General features: G+C 39.7%; 1 protein-coding gene across 1 annotated transcript; it reads right to left on the bottom strand.

The window, feature by feature from the left end:
• Positions 1-154: 154 nt before the first annotated feature.
• Positions 155-11,623, bottom strand: UEVLD (UEV and lactate/malate dehyrogenase domains). Its single transcript, XM_083864176.1, has 12 exons — positions 11,539-11,623; positions 9,901-9,985; positions 9,233-9,295; positions 8,289-8,452; positions 7,309-7,444; positions 6,755-6,876; positions 6,029-6,134; positions 4,152-4,322; positions 3,223-3,396; positions 2,859-2,940; positions 2,117-2,240; positions 155-786 (listed from the first exon to the last, which is right to left on the bottom strand). The coding sequence occupies exons 1-12, from the start codon at positions 11,578-11,580 to the stop codon at positions 622-624; spliced, it is 1,434 nt and encodes a 477-aa protein (XP_083720302.1). The 5' UTR covers positions 11,581-11,623; the 3' UTR covers positions 155-621.
• Between the last annotated feature and the right edge of the window lie 1,790 nt (positions 11,624-13,413).

Below are 13,413 nucleotides of genomic sequence, written 5' to 3'. Positions count from 1 at the left end.
ACCCCTCTAGACCATGTTTCCCTATCCCTATTAGACTCTGACCCCAGAGTCAGAAACACCCCTATTATTTGGTATATAAGCCTGGATCCTTGGCCCATTTTTGGCTCCTGTCCCTGGTCTACATTCGAGGCTGTATCCATGATGCAGAACACTGAACAGGGCTCAGATTTCTCCTGGCCTTTATGGTCAGCTCTTCATTAGCAGAGTGCTCTGGCCCTGGAGGCACTGGTTGCTCTCAGGGACACACAACAGCACAATGATACAGGTAAGCCCCTCGCTAGCACTGCCTCGTGAAGAGGTGCAGAGAGAGCTCAGAGCAACCCAAGGATCAGGCTGTAACTGGCAGCCAAAAACCACAGGCATGTGCCACGTGAATTTAGGTAAAACATTCCTGCGTGTTACCTGCTTCATTTTGGCCACCAAAAGTGCACTTTTACAAAGAAAAATATACTGTCCAGTGTGGTATTAAATTATTTAAACCTAAACCGAGAAAGCACTTTTGGAGACTAAATTAACAAAGCTTCCTGTTTTCTACAGGGATCCATATATGTGAAGCAACCTCTTCTGCCTTGCAGATCTCCAACTTCAGTGAGCAGACACAGAGGCTTCCCTTGTGCTTCCTTACAGTTTCAGCTGCTGCTGAAGGTCATGAATTGAGCCTGCACTGCTTTGCAGTTTCTCTTGCACCAGTGGGTCTTCCTCCAGTCTGACCACTTCAATCACTCCACTGGTTCCAAGAATACATGGCAGACTTAAGAATACTTCACTGTTTATATTGCAACACCCCTGAAACAACACACAAAGAACACTGTCACACACACAGTTACTTGTTTCTGCTGCAGCTACACAAAATGACCCAATTATTTTAATTAAGCGGAGATATTCCAACGTATGGCATGTTTGGATGGGTCAAATTCCATTTCTTTAAGATACTGTACAGTGGGTTACTGTATAGAAACTGTAAATTATTACTGTGCAGATAAAAATTTGTGAACCATGCCACATGTGGGGAATTTTTCCAAGATAGATAGACGGATCTCTGTAATGCAGACAAAGTTTATACCACTAAACACCATTTCTTAGCCAGAACAAGCAGAGACACTTCATAGTACAATATCATTAGTTCTTTTAGGACTGAACAAAATAAATAATGCAGCCTAAGAACTGGGGGAAATTTTTCAAACACTGACCTCATAAAGATTCTGCAAAAGAATTCATAAAACTTATATCCCTATAATTCAAATTTATATTGTAGATCGTGTTTATTTTTGAAATCTGGGAAATTTTACATTCTATAGATACTTAAAAGTTTAAGAGACTTGTCACTCCTCTGTATCTATGTTTAGTTCAGGAATGATTAAAAACTTCACTTGGAACATAATGATTTAATTAGGTATGTGCTTGTACTCAATAAAATAAGGAGCCAGCTCAACTTCCCTGCACAGGGACATGCAAATTGTCCTTTTGAAGGCTCTAAATTGAAGTGACAAATAAATGTTTCTACATAGGTTTTCTCATTACATGAAATGACCTAATGCTTTAGTGAAGCCTCTTTGGAGAAACTTGAAACAAAATTCAGTCTACAATTTTAAGTTAACTATTGCTTCATAATCTTCTCCTTTTAAGGAAAGTACTAAGGAGTAAAAAAGCAGCTGTTTCAAGCTTAATCAAATAAAATACTGGCAGAAAATGCATTTTATACTTTCAGAAAAGATACAAAATTCTTTTGGCCCCTAAAAACATCTACATTCAATACTGAACACTCTGGAACTACAACACACATTTCATTTGCCAAATCCAGCTACTCCAGGGGTTCTGGGCAGCAACCTTAAATGTACTTTCACTCTGAAGAATAGTATTCTTGTATTTTTCGGAGAATAATTTTTATTTTGTATTTTTAGGAGAATAATCCACTTTTAATATTGGTTTCAGATTAAAACAGTAACTGATTTTTGCTCATTTTTAGACTAGAATTGAGAGCTGTTGTTGGAAGAAAGTAATGGCCGTAGCACTACTTCAGAACACTGAGGTGTCTATGCTGCTAAAATTAATGGTCATATCTGGGACAAATAATATAATTACAGTGCCAACCAAAAGGTATTAATAACACATTTACCTTTGCCAGAGTGGATACAGAATGAACCTTTCTTTTATCTTTCACAATGCTGTCAGCCAAATCAGCAACTGAGAGCCCAACAGACCAAGATCTCTGACCTTTTCCCTTTAGGACTTCCATAGCTCTATACATAAACCAGGAAAAGGAAAAAAACATGATGCTTAGATTGTAATTATTCTTATTTTGTTTTTTATGTAAAACCCAAAATACAGGTTTAAGTGTACCATATCAGGTAAAGTGTACTATAAAAATATGATTCTCTGTTTTGGGAAACAACACAATGGAATAAAGAATTGATGAAAAGAACTTTACAATATTTTTTCCCTCTACACTTGTAACAATTCTCTTTTCTGTCAAGAAGTGTAACTGATCATTAAATCAGTTAAACTCAAACTGGTGCTTTACTTTGAAGCAAATGCTTCCAACACAAGCTCTTAGAAGAGTGGGCCAGAAGGTTTTTCTAGTCTTTGTTTTAAAAACACCATCAAACAGCTCTGATATTCTGCTGTATATTGTGGTGTCTCCTCACATTGCCACAGGCACAACATTAGTAAGAATTTCAGAAAAACAGTGCCCATATACACATCCATAAAAGTGAATGACAACTTGACCTACAGTTTCCCATAAACTCAATGTATGAACATTTTAGAGCAAGTTTCCCCCACTTCATAAAGAGCTGAAGAACATGTAAAAATCAAGTGCCTAAACATGAAGAAAAAAAGAAAGGTTATAATGGTGCTACCTGTTAGCCACCTGTTCCCTTGAGTTACAAGCAGCCATTGCTTCTGTCTGATTTGCAACATTACAGCTGGTCCATGATGGTACTAAATAGAAACAACAACAACAAAAAAGCATTTGAGGTTGTGGTTTGCTTTGTTTTTTTTCTTCCTGAGACAAATGGCAAATACTTTTGCTACTACTCAGGTCTACAGACTTTGGTAGCCCAAAACTGCATTACTTAAAGCCATTATTCTGAGAATTTACCACTCTTCTTGTTACTTTTCTCATTACCTTCATTACTTTTCTCAATTATTCTTTCATTATTCAGTTATTCAGGCACTGCCAGGACATCACATGCTCACAGTCACAATAAAGCATCACTTTACCTTTGTCTTCCCCTTGTTCACCAACAACCCAGGCATCTTTTGCCAGCACCTCTGCTTTCAAAAGGTTGGTCAGTATGTACTGAAGTCTCTCTGAATCGAGGTTGGCACCTACTCCAATTACTCTGCTTTTGGGAAATGAGCTCAGCTTCCAGGACACAAATGTCATTACTTCAACTAAATGTCAAAGAAAAAACATGTTTCCAATGAAGGACCACTAAAAATTCAACTCAGTTGCAAATTATGAATCATCATTATGAAAAACTCTGGACTTCTTTACTTTAGAAAAGGCATAAGCAGGTAAGAACATATTGGTAGTTTATTTCAATGTAAAACACAAAGTCAGATGGGGAAGAAGTGAAAAAATAACAGTAATGGTAAGTGAGTAAGAAGATCTGTCTTCAATGTATTACAGGATAGAGGCTCACACTTCTTTCCCTTTCCTAAGTTTGTTTTGTCTTAATTCACAGTACCTCTAACTTGGAAATTTAAACCTTCCACCAAAATCTAGCTGAAATATTTACTATTAATGCTACACTTTGTATATGAGTAGCCCAAAAGTGTGATCCTATGGCACATAACACACATGGATCCATCCTTCCTGCTCAGGAAAAATGTGCACATAAAACTCACAACTGACAAGACAACAGCCAATGGATGCTAATGATGTAGACACAGGTTGAAACTATGCACAGAAACACAGAAATACATACCTGTTACACAAAACAAAGTACACTATTTTCTTTTATCTTGGTAACAGTAAAGAAAAAACCCTCAAAGACAGTGTCCTGCTCAAAGCTGAAAAGGAAAACATCTTTCAGAGTAGCAAGAAATTTTGACTAACCAGGTGCATTCAGCAGTAACATATTTTTAAAACAGGCCAGAGAAAAAGCCAAGTGAGGGACAGAACATGATGCAGAGTCCCAGCATACCTGGATGAGAAGCAACAAGGAGAACAGCATTCTGACTGTAGTGGGATACTGCTGGAATAATTCCTCTGAACAAATCCACATTGCTTTGTATGACATCGAGGTAAGTCTGAGCATTGCCCAGGTAATTAACTGTAAGCACCACAACTTTGGAATCAGCTGAAGCGGAAAAATCTGAAAATATAAAGAAAATATGTTTTGAAATTTATGTCATTCTACTGAGTTTTGGATGCAAAACCAAGAGGTGATCCAAAGGCTGAACTACAGCATCCAGCTTAATTAGGGATTCTTTGCCTCCCGTCCCCCTCATATCCCCCAGTGTGGAATTTGGAGTACTTCCACAGTACCTACAGAACACAGCTCTCCCATAGAACTACTTTCCTGTTTTATAGGTGCCAAACACAAAAGGCAGAATACAATTTGTCCAAGGTTATAGAGCAGAGACCAGAAAACATCTTGACACCTTTGACAGATAAACTTTTCCAAGTTTTCTTGGCAAGAAATAAATAAAAAAACCATGAAAAGACTCCTTAACTTTTATTCCAACTGTTAAAGAAGCGGAAAGACTTTTACTCATTTATCTGAGGCTTCTTCTATAATTTTTGATCTTATACCTTAATCAAGGGCATGTAGACAACCATGAAAAGCACTCCAAGAGTCTATTCATTAACTCAAATAAAGTCAATTTGTGTTTATTAGCCCAAAGAAACACACCACCATGCTTACTGCAGGAATTTGTAAGTCAAAGCTGCCTTGAGCAGGTATCTCTGAGTATCTGAGTGCCAGACAGGTGATCAGCCTGGACACAGAAATAGAGTGATTCTTCTGTTGCACCACTTTTGGAACCAGCTGAAGCCAAAGCAGAGGTCTAATGCACTGATAAATTAAACCCATACTAAGCAGGATATAATCAATACCAGCTTGCCCCAAACTTAGATATAAACATACTAAACCAGCAGGTGACAGCACACAAACATTTTGTAGTATTGTAACACTACCAAGCTTCTTGTACCACAGCTAAATGCAAACATACAACAGGCAACAACAGAGGCACAAACGGATTGGTGGTACAGTTGCACAACCAGGGCTCAGGAAAAAAGGTGTGCTAGCAGTAAAACCTGCAAGATAAGATCAAAGAATGTACAGCAGGCAATGTCACATGCAGAGTAAGCCACAATGATGCCTGGTAGAACCAGAACAAGTCCCTGTCCCCAAAATAAGATAAATTAAAAGAGAAGCACAAGAAAACCCCTCATTTCATCTTGCAAAGGGTGCAAGAATATGGAAACATGACACATAAGCAAGGAAGAATGTTCCTCAATTCAGTTCCAGCTTTCCCTGTGGAAAAACTTCTGAGCTGCATGTCTCAACCTCTGCAACCATCAAAGACCATAAAAGGCTGTAACTGGTCACTAATTACAGAGGCATGGCATTGACTCTGTTGAGCTGTATGCTCACAGCTGACTGAGGACAAGGTTATTAAGAGCTCATTGTTTGAGTATGCAGTGATAGAGATTAAGGACTCACTATTGGCCATGTGCATGCTTAATGATCATCAAGCTAGGAAAGCAGCACTTTGAAACACACCTTTATCTGTCAGCCTTTTGAACACTGCTTTCACAGCCTTCACTAATTCCTGGGCAAGTATTTTTCCCTCTTCCGTCCCTCTCTCTGCCCACGACACAGAAGTTCTAGCTTGGCTTCTCTGTATTTCTGCCTGAGTCCAATTTCAGCATTATCCTCTTACCCGCAAGTACAGGCTTTTAAAAAAGGACAGCCTGTGTGCCACTCTATCTCCCCAGGTGTCCTGCTCTTGTTAAAAAGAGCACAAGCACACACAGTACAGCACCCACTCCTGTTCCAGAAACAACTTATCATACCTTTGCTGATCTCCACATTTGGCACAGCAAAAATCTCCAAATCCATGGCCCCTCCTTTTGCTGCACCTTCAGAAAGATCCAAAAGAACCACCTTGTCTGCAACGCCCTGTATGAATAAAAATAATGCAGATCAATAATAAACCAAAACAAAACTTGTTTTTGTGGGAGTGAGGAATAAAAACCAAAATCACTCCCATTTCAGTGTTTGCTATACTATGTACAAACAACAAAAAAAATTACTGGTCAAAATTACAGCCAAATCACAAGGAAAAGGACTTAGTTTAAGAAGTCTAACTGGAAGAAAAACCACATTAAAAAACCAACCAAAAACTCACAAAACTATCTCTGACTTCTGGGAAGTTAGAAATGCTGACATTACTGCTGTGTCTAACATGCAGCTGTGATGAAGTACAGCCCATCTACAGACTATCCTTTTCCAGGGAATTAGGAAATCCCAGTTGTAAGAGGCTACTGCTGAGACAAGAATCCTTTGGGGACTTTCAAAGTAAGTGGATTCAATATTCAACCCTTTGAATTAAAAAAGCTGACTGAGGAACCAGAGCAGAAAACTAACACCTCAGTGTGTCCATAAGTTAACTGAAGAGACAAATGACCTAAGAGTTACAATTGTTAAAACTGATGAGGTATTCCTTAGTGTCACATATTAAGAACTAGATTAGAATCCTCTCTCTTACAGGCCTCTTGCTATTTTTAATAATTATGTACCTTTGCTGCAATTGCTAGTACACATGCAATGCCAAGTTCTCCAGCTCCAACAACAGTAATTTTGTTAAAACATCCTTCATTTCTGCCTCCAGTTTTATTCCTTGATTTCATGTCAGTCTCTCCTGCAATTAAAAGAAAACCCCAAATTTAGCTGCTGGTCCACACTGTATCAACACAACTACTGCTGTTTCATAAAGAATCATGGTTGTGCCAGAATTAAATCAAGTTACATGGACTTTTTCAAAACAGCAGTCAAGACTGCCCACAGAAAATCCACCACAACTTGCAAGGTGTAAAACAAATATTCCTCTCTGGACAGGAATGTTTTTTTTTTTCACTAAGTAAAATAGATGAGCATGACAATAGCAAGAAGCTAAACACTAACACCACAAAAACAGCACTCCCTTTGCTGCTGTTACAGGTGTGCATACAGACCACGGCCATAAAATTTGTAAACTATAAACCATGTAGGTTTCCTTGTGACATCAAGTAATGACAATAAGTGAGTATTTTTTATAAGAACATTAGAAATACATCCATGGAAACATCCCCACCTTCAGTAATCTTTGCAATATAGGAGAGAAGTTCTGATTGCCTGGCTGCATCAGAAGATGACAGTGAGTACAAAGGGAGCTCTTCCTCAAACTTTGCAATCATTTCCTTGATTAATCCAATGAGAGTTGATTTAGGCTGAAATACAGCAGACAAAGAAAAGACAAAACAGCTGAACAGCTATTTCATACAGTGGTATCAGCTGTGAACTGCCAGAGCCATACAAAATTTAATCAAACTATAAATACTGACACTCTTAACATTTACACAAACACCTAAGGGAGAGAAAAGCATCATTTTGAGAAGATGCTTTCCAAACAGGAGTATGAAGTAAAAGGAACTTAACAAAAGGAATTCTAAAACTGAAATTACCAGTGCTGATAATTTTTGATGGCACCCATGAATATATGGAGCCTTTGATATAGCCACATCCAGTATTATAAAAAGGACAAATTCTAGCTAAAGAGAAGTTATTTCACTCCTCTTAGATGAGCTCAACTGTCCAGAGTTGTGGCAATTCAGTCCTCCTCCAGGCAAAACACACTGTGAAGTCAGCAGAAGTTCCCTTAGGAATTTCTGTATCAATAATGTAAATTCAGCCCATTCATCCCAAAAAGCTGGCATTCTTTAAATGATTTTTACTGGCCTAGCAGTCATATTTAAGTGAATAATTTAATACAATGCATAGAATCATTTAGCAACAGCATTGACTTCTGAAATTCTGTGCTGTTTCTGCCAGAAGTGACATACCCAAAAGGCAGAAACTTTCATTGAATTTCCCTGAGGGTTACTCAACTGGTCTCGCTACTCAATGCAACACAGTATCACGAGGTTTACATTGTTTTGTAAAGAATCAGTCCCCTTTTTCCTTAAAATCACTTCTAACTGCCTTTAGAAGCCTCAGACGGCTGGAAAGCTCCACATGACAACCAGGCAGTATTCCCAAATGGTTCCCTCCCCTGTCAGCCACTGCAGCTCTTACGTGGCTCCAGTTCTGCAGGTAGGGCAGATAGATCCTGCCCCGAGCATCCACGTGTTTCCCCACGGCAATGCCCATGTTCGCCGTCGGCTTCAGGAAGCAAATGGGGGGAGCAAAGGGATGGGAATCCAGGATCCACAGGCAAATTGGTATGTTATAGGAATTACCTGTTCAATACAGAATAAAAGCCATTACTAACTTCTGCACTGAGAAGAGGCACTAAAGACCAGTTGTGTGTGATGTGATGTGATTCACACTTCATAATAACAAAGAAAAAAAGCCTGACAGATCACTTTCAGATTCACACTGGAAAATATTTGTATTACTTAGGCTAATTAATAAAACCAGATCAACTTGAAGTGCTACTGATTGTGCCTTTCTTAATATAAAGCTCTTTAGTTGTTTTGCTTCTTAGGGGCCTCTCTCAGCCAACGTGTCCCCTTTTCCCAGCAAAGAAAGGTTCCAAAGATATATATGTGTATATATATATATATATATATATACACATTTTTAATTTTTTTTCATACTTATTTTATGACTTACCACCTAGTGCAAAAAAAGCATCCATTAAGAGCTTTGCATCAGACTTCAAAGGCTTTAAGTTGAAAATAAAAAATTGCCTACAAGTTATTTTTGGACACTGTCTATACAAGTGCAGGTCTCCGAGAGTTCACACAAGCTCCATTAGCCCCAAAGCGTTTGCCAACAGGGTCTCAAATGACACCATTTTTTAAATGCTTAACTTACTTAATTTACTTAATTAAAAGCACCTCATTTCAGCATCTGTGCACTTGTTTGTGCAGTAGAAGTGACTTCTGCCAATTCAAACAAAATATTTTCTTGTCCCCTTTGAAGACACTGCTCAGTGAACTGTTAAGAGGCAACACCCAACATATTTTACATCTAGAGTCATAACTGGCAAGAAAGTTACATTTGATTTATCTTACCATATTTCACTGGAACTGTACCACTAAAATTCAGGAGGTCCTTCTGGGATCCATCCTTGAAGGCTGAAATTAAAAATGAAATTTAAAAAAACCTCAAACAACTCATTTCAAAGCAATCCCATCCACTATTACAAATATACAGCAGTGATTTTTCTTTAGAAATCAAGTACACTCCCCTCCTGGAAGAACCAAGACTAGAATATTAATAAGATCCCCCTCCACATTTTTAAATCTTTCCTTAATGAAATTTTAACAAAAAATTGCATTGGTACAATTAAGAACATCATTAGCCTGAAAACCCTTGTCCTGGGTAATTCTGATGTTGTGGGAATTTCCAGTCAGGCTGAGGGATTCTGGAAGTCACATAAGCTAAAGATACTTTCAATACAATAATGAAATATGGGGAAAGTGGTGTTACATATAAAGAATTTAAAGCATCAGTCTTCTATAATTACTGACAAGTTGGGGTAAGATGTGGTAAATGAGTTGCTATGGTTTTTATATGTATTCATCCCTGGAAGAGCATTCAGAAACAGTAACGTGGCGTGAGAAATTTTACTGCAAGTCAACATAAAGACAGGAACATAACAGAAAGATATTCTGTTATACACATTTATGGCAAGTAAGAATCCCCACAAATAGTTCAGAGTAACTGTATCACTCCTTACTGTATGTGTTCATGGAGAACGTGAAGTTGGGGTAGGTCTTGCTAACATTCTTCAGCTCTTCTATGGTCAGATCTCTGAACTTATACTGGGAAGGGAGAGAAAAAAAATAAGGAAAAAAGTTTCACTTTGAAGGCTTCTATATGAGAGATAGGGAAAAGGACACTGCAGAAGGCAGAAACACAAGAAAGGGAAGGTAATAATTACTTTTAATATTATAAATAATTTTGATGTTAAATAAATTATCAAAAATAATTGATTAGAAAAAAGCTTTGAAGCCCATTGCAGGTCTGCTGTTGCTACATAAGAGTTCTGAACTTCTGAACATCAGTCCTTATATACCATTTCTTCCCCTTTACAGCTGTGTGAGCAGAAGTTTAGTAAAATTTAGTCTCTTCTGCACACATTAAAAAAAATATAAAAATATGAACCTCTTGGAAAAAGGAAGTTATTTTCTTACTGACACAGGTAAACTCAGATCCACCTGCACACATTTTAGAAGACTTTACCAAGATGTCGCTTTCTACAAACATGTCAAATGTGTAAGTAATTAGCTTCTGGGAATTTTTTTTATTTTTTTTTAAGCTGTCCTTAAGAGCTGAGAAAATGAATCACTGCTGCTTCATTGAGACTGTCCCCAGCCATTCCAATACATGCACTTCCAAGAGATTTGCATCCTCCCACATCCCAAAGTTACAAGGAGTATTTTCCACTCCCTAGATCAGAGCCTCTGCTTCTCATTTAAGCAACCTGATGCTGCTTTTTTGGAACCCTTGCCTAAGCAAACAAAACTGCTGCCTGTCAGTGGCTTAAAGAGCTGTTCGCCGCCCTGGAATAATTGTCACAAACAGTAGCTAAAATCGAATTTCTCTCCAGCCTGTCGTCCCGGCAGCAATGTGACAGCCAAGGGCAGGGCACAGTTATTTTCTACAGTCTGTCTACACGAAAACACAGAGCTGCTGGCAACAAACACCTTTTAGTCAGCTTCTCCCCATCGCTGGATTCTGCAAAGTATGCAGAAAAAACCAAAAAATCAACCAAACAAAAAGAATCCAATGTTCCCTAATTATGAATGTCTACACAAGTTACACTTGAGACTTTTTTTTTTTTTTTTTTTGAGGCATTGATACATCTGGTTGTGAAACCAAAGCCATCCTCCCCCAGCTGGCCACTTTCTATTCGTGATACAAAAGGAGGCATTCCTATCAAATAGGAATAGTTTAGATCCTCTTCTAAAGATCACAGGATTGACTCAGAGACAGACCTTCCTCATTTTGCACTCAGAGTTATGTGGCCTGCCCAGAGCCTAAACAACACGCCCGGCTCAGTTTCTCAGAGGGAAATTAAAACCCTCAGAGAGGATGCTACAACAACGCGCCTGTGCTCCTTCCTGAGGCGTGGAGGCGGGGAACGCCGCAAAATAAAAATAAAATAAAATAAAAATAAAAATTAAAAAAAAAAAAAAAAAAAAAAAAAAAAAAAAGTTAGCGATTTCCGAAGAGTTAAGAGTAAGGCTTCAGTCGTGGTGTACGGGATGGGACGGGACAGGAGGGGATCCTCAGCAGTCCCCCCAGGACCCGCTGCCCTCCCACCCGCCCTCCCTCAGCGCCCCCTCCCCTCCCCGCGGCGCGGCGCGCGCACCTTGCCCAGCTGTCTCCGCAGCGCCTCCTCCGCCTGCGCCATGGCGGCGCCTTCCCGGCGGGCCCCGCGCGCAGCGCCGCCCTCAGCGCGGCCAAGGGGAGTGCCCGCCCCGCCCCGCCCCGGGACCCGCTCTGGGGTGGGAGCACTGTGGGCTTTCCACCTAAGCAGATGAAGAGGCAACAGCCAGCGTCCAGTCAAGGACGTCCGTGAAGGAACGAGCTTTAAGGATGCAGTAAATTGAGATGTTGTTAATAGAATCACAAACTATGCTGAGGTGGAAGAGACTCACCAGGATCATGGGGCGCAGGACATCCCAAGAGTCACACCCTGTGCTTGGGAGCATTGTCCAAACGCTTATTGAACTCAGGCTTGGTGCTGTGACCACTGCCCTAGGAACTGTTCAGTGCCCAGCCATCCTCTGAGTGAGGATCCTTTTCCTGATATCCACCCTAAACCTCCCCTGACAACGTCGTGCCACTTCCTCGAGCCCTGTCACAGAAAGGCATCAGTGTCCGCCCCCCGCTTCCCCTCAGGAGGGAGTTGTAAGTGCAGTGAAATCTCCTCTCAGTCTCCTCCAGGCTGAACAAGCCAAGTGACCTCATCCCTTTCTACAGCTTCCCCTCCAGGCCCTTCACCATCCTTGCGACCATACATAGATACTATAGGGATTTCTTCCCTCTGTGTTGTCAGTATCAGAACTGTTTTGCAACTTTATGGAATTACAAGTATGCAAATACAAACCTGACGTGAATTTATTTCCCTACATTAGTCTCTTTATTTTTTAAGCCTCCCCAGCACACATCAGAGAGACCAGAAAGCTGCCTTTTGGAAAGTGGGCCATGCAAGTCTGATGGCCAGTGCAGTGGGAAACACAGTGGGTTCAGCAAGGCAAATGCCAGCTCTATCCCCCAGCTGACCAGAAAACTGATAGAACAGACCAAGCATGACAGTGGCACGTTTTTACAAGGAGCAAGATCTTGAGAAAGCTCATACAATTTTTCTCTCCCTCACTGATACGAGGCCTGAAGCAGACAGCAACTAAGAGCACAGGTTGTTGATACAGCCATAGCAGAAAATAATTAGGTTTAGAACAAACTTCACTGAGTTTCTCCACCATATGTAATGTTTAATGATGCTGATTCTGCTTCTGTGCTGCAATTGTGTGATGTAATGAAGGATGTTGCAGCTTCAACATTCAGTTTGGAAAGTAGCACAAGATAATCCTTCAGGAACTGGCATTGCAGATTCCAGCAAGTGCTACACGCCATTTGCCCAGCAAGCACAGCACCTCTTCAGTAAAACTGTTAGAGAATGTTCAGCATGAGCATTTATCTAAACTTTTTAAGAGATAATTTGAAAATAACTTTGTTTCGCAAAGGTCTCAGCACAGACTAATGTTTGAGAATAAAACATTCCTTTTAAATTTTTAATCTCCAGCGTCTAAATTTTTTATTTCTTATTATTTCACAGTAAAAACAACTGTGAAAGTCTGCTAGATATTTACAGTTATTAGTAAGTTTGATGTTTGGAAACCTTTTTAAAATCCCTGTGTTCATACATAACCAAAACAATCATGGCAACCAGGACAGTGACCACATCCCCATGGCAGTGACACACTACTACTACTACTGGTAGTAGTGTTTCTATTTAAGGCTTAGAAGTCACCCTTGACTAAGCTTGCACCCAAACTACAGATTCAAATTTCTTAGTACTACTCACTGTTCAAACTTATTTCAATTCCAAGCTGGGTCCGTGCCCTCTGACTCAAAATCTTCTCTAAACATCATTTGCAATGAATAACTCTGTGTTACAGCAACAGAGTATTGGAACTAATCTCTATGTAGTGAAACATCTTGCTAGCAGGCTAACACACAG

Source organism: Zosterops lateralis (genome assembly GCF_965231275.1).
Source record: "Zosterops lateralis genome assembly, chromosome: 6".
Taxonomy (NCBI): domain Eukaryota; kingdom Metazoa; phylum Chordata; class Aves; order Passeriformes; family Zosteropidae; genus Zosterops; species Zosterops lateralis.
Note: the sequence above shows the minus strand (reverse complement) of the source record. Positions and strands in the feature narration are given on the sequence as shown.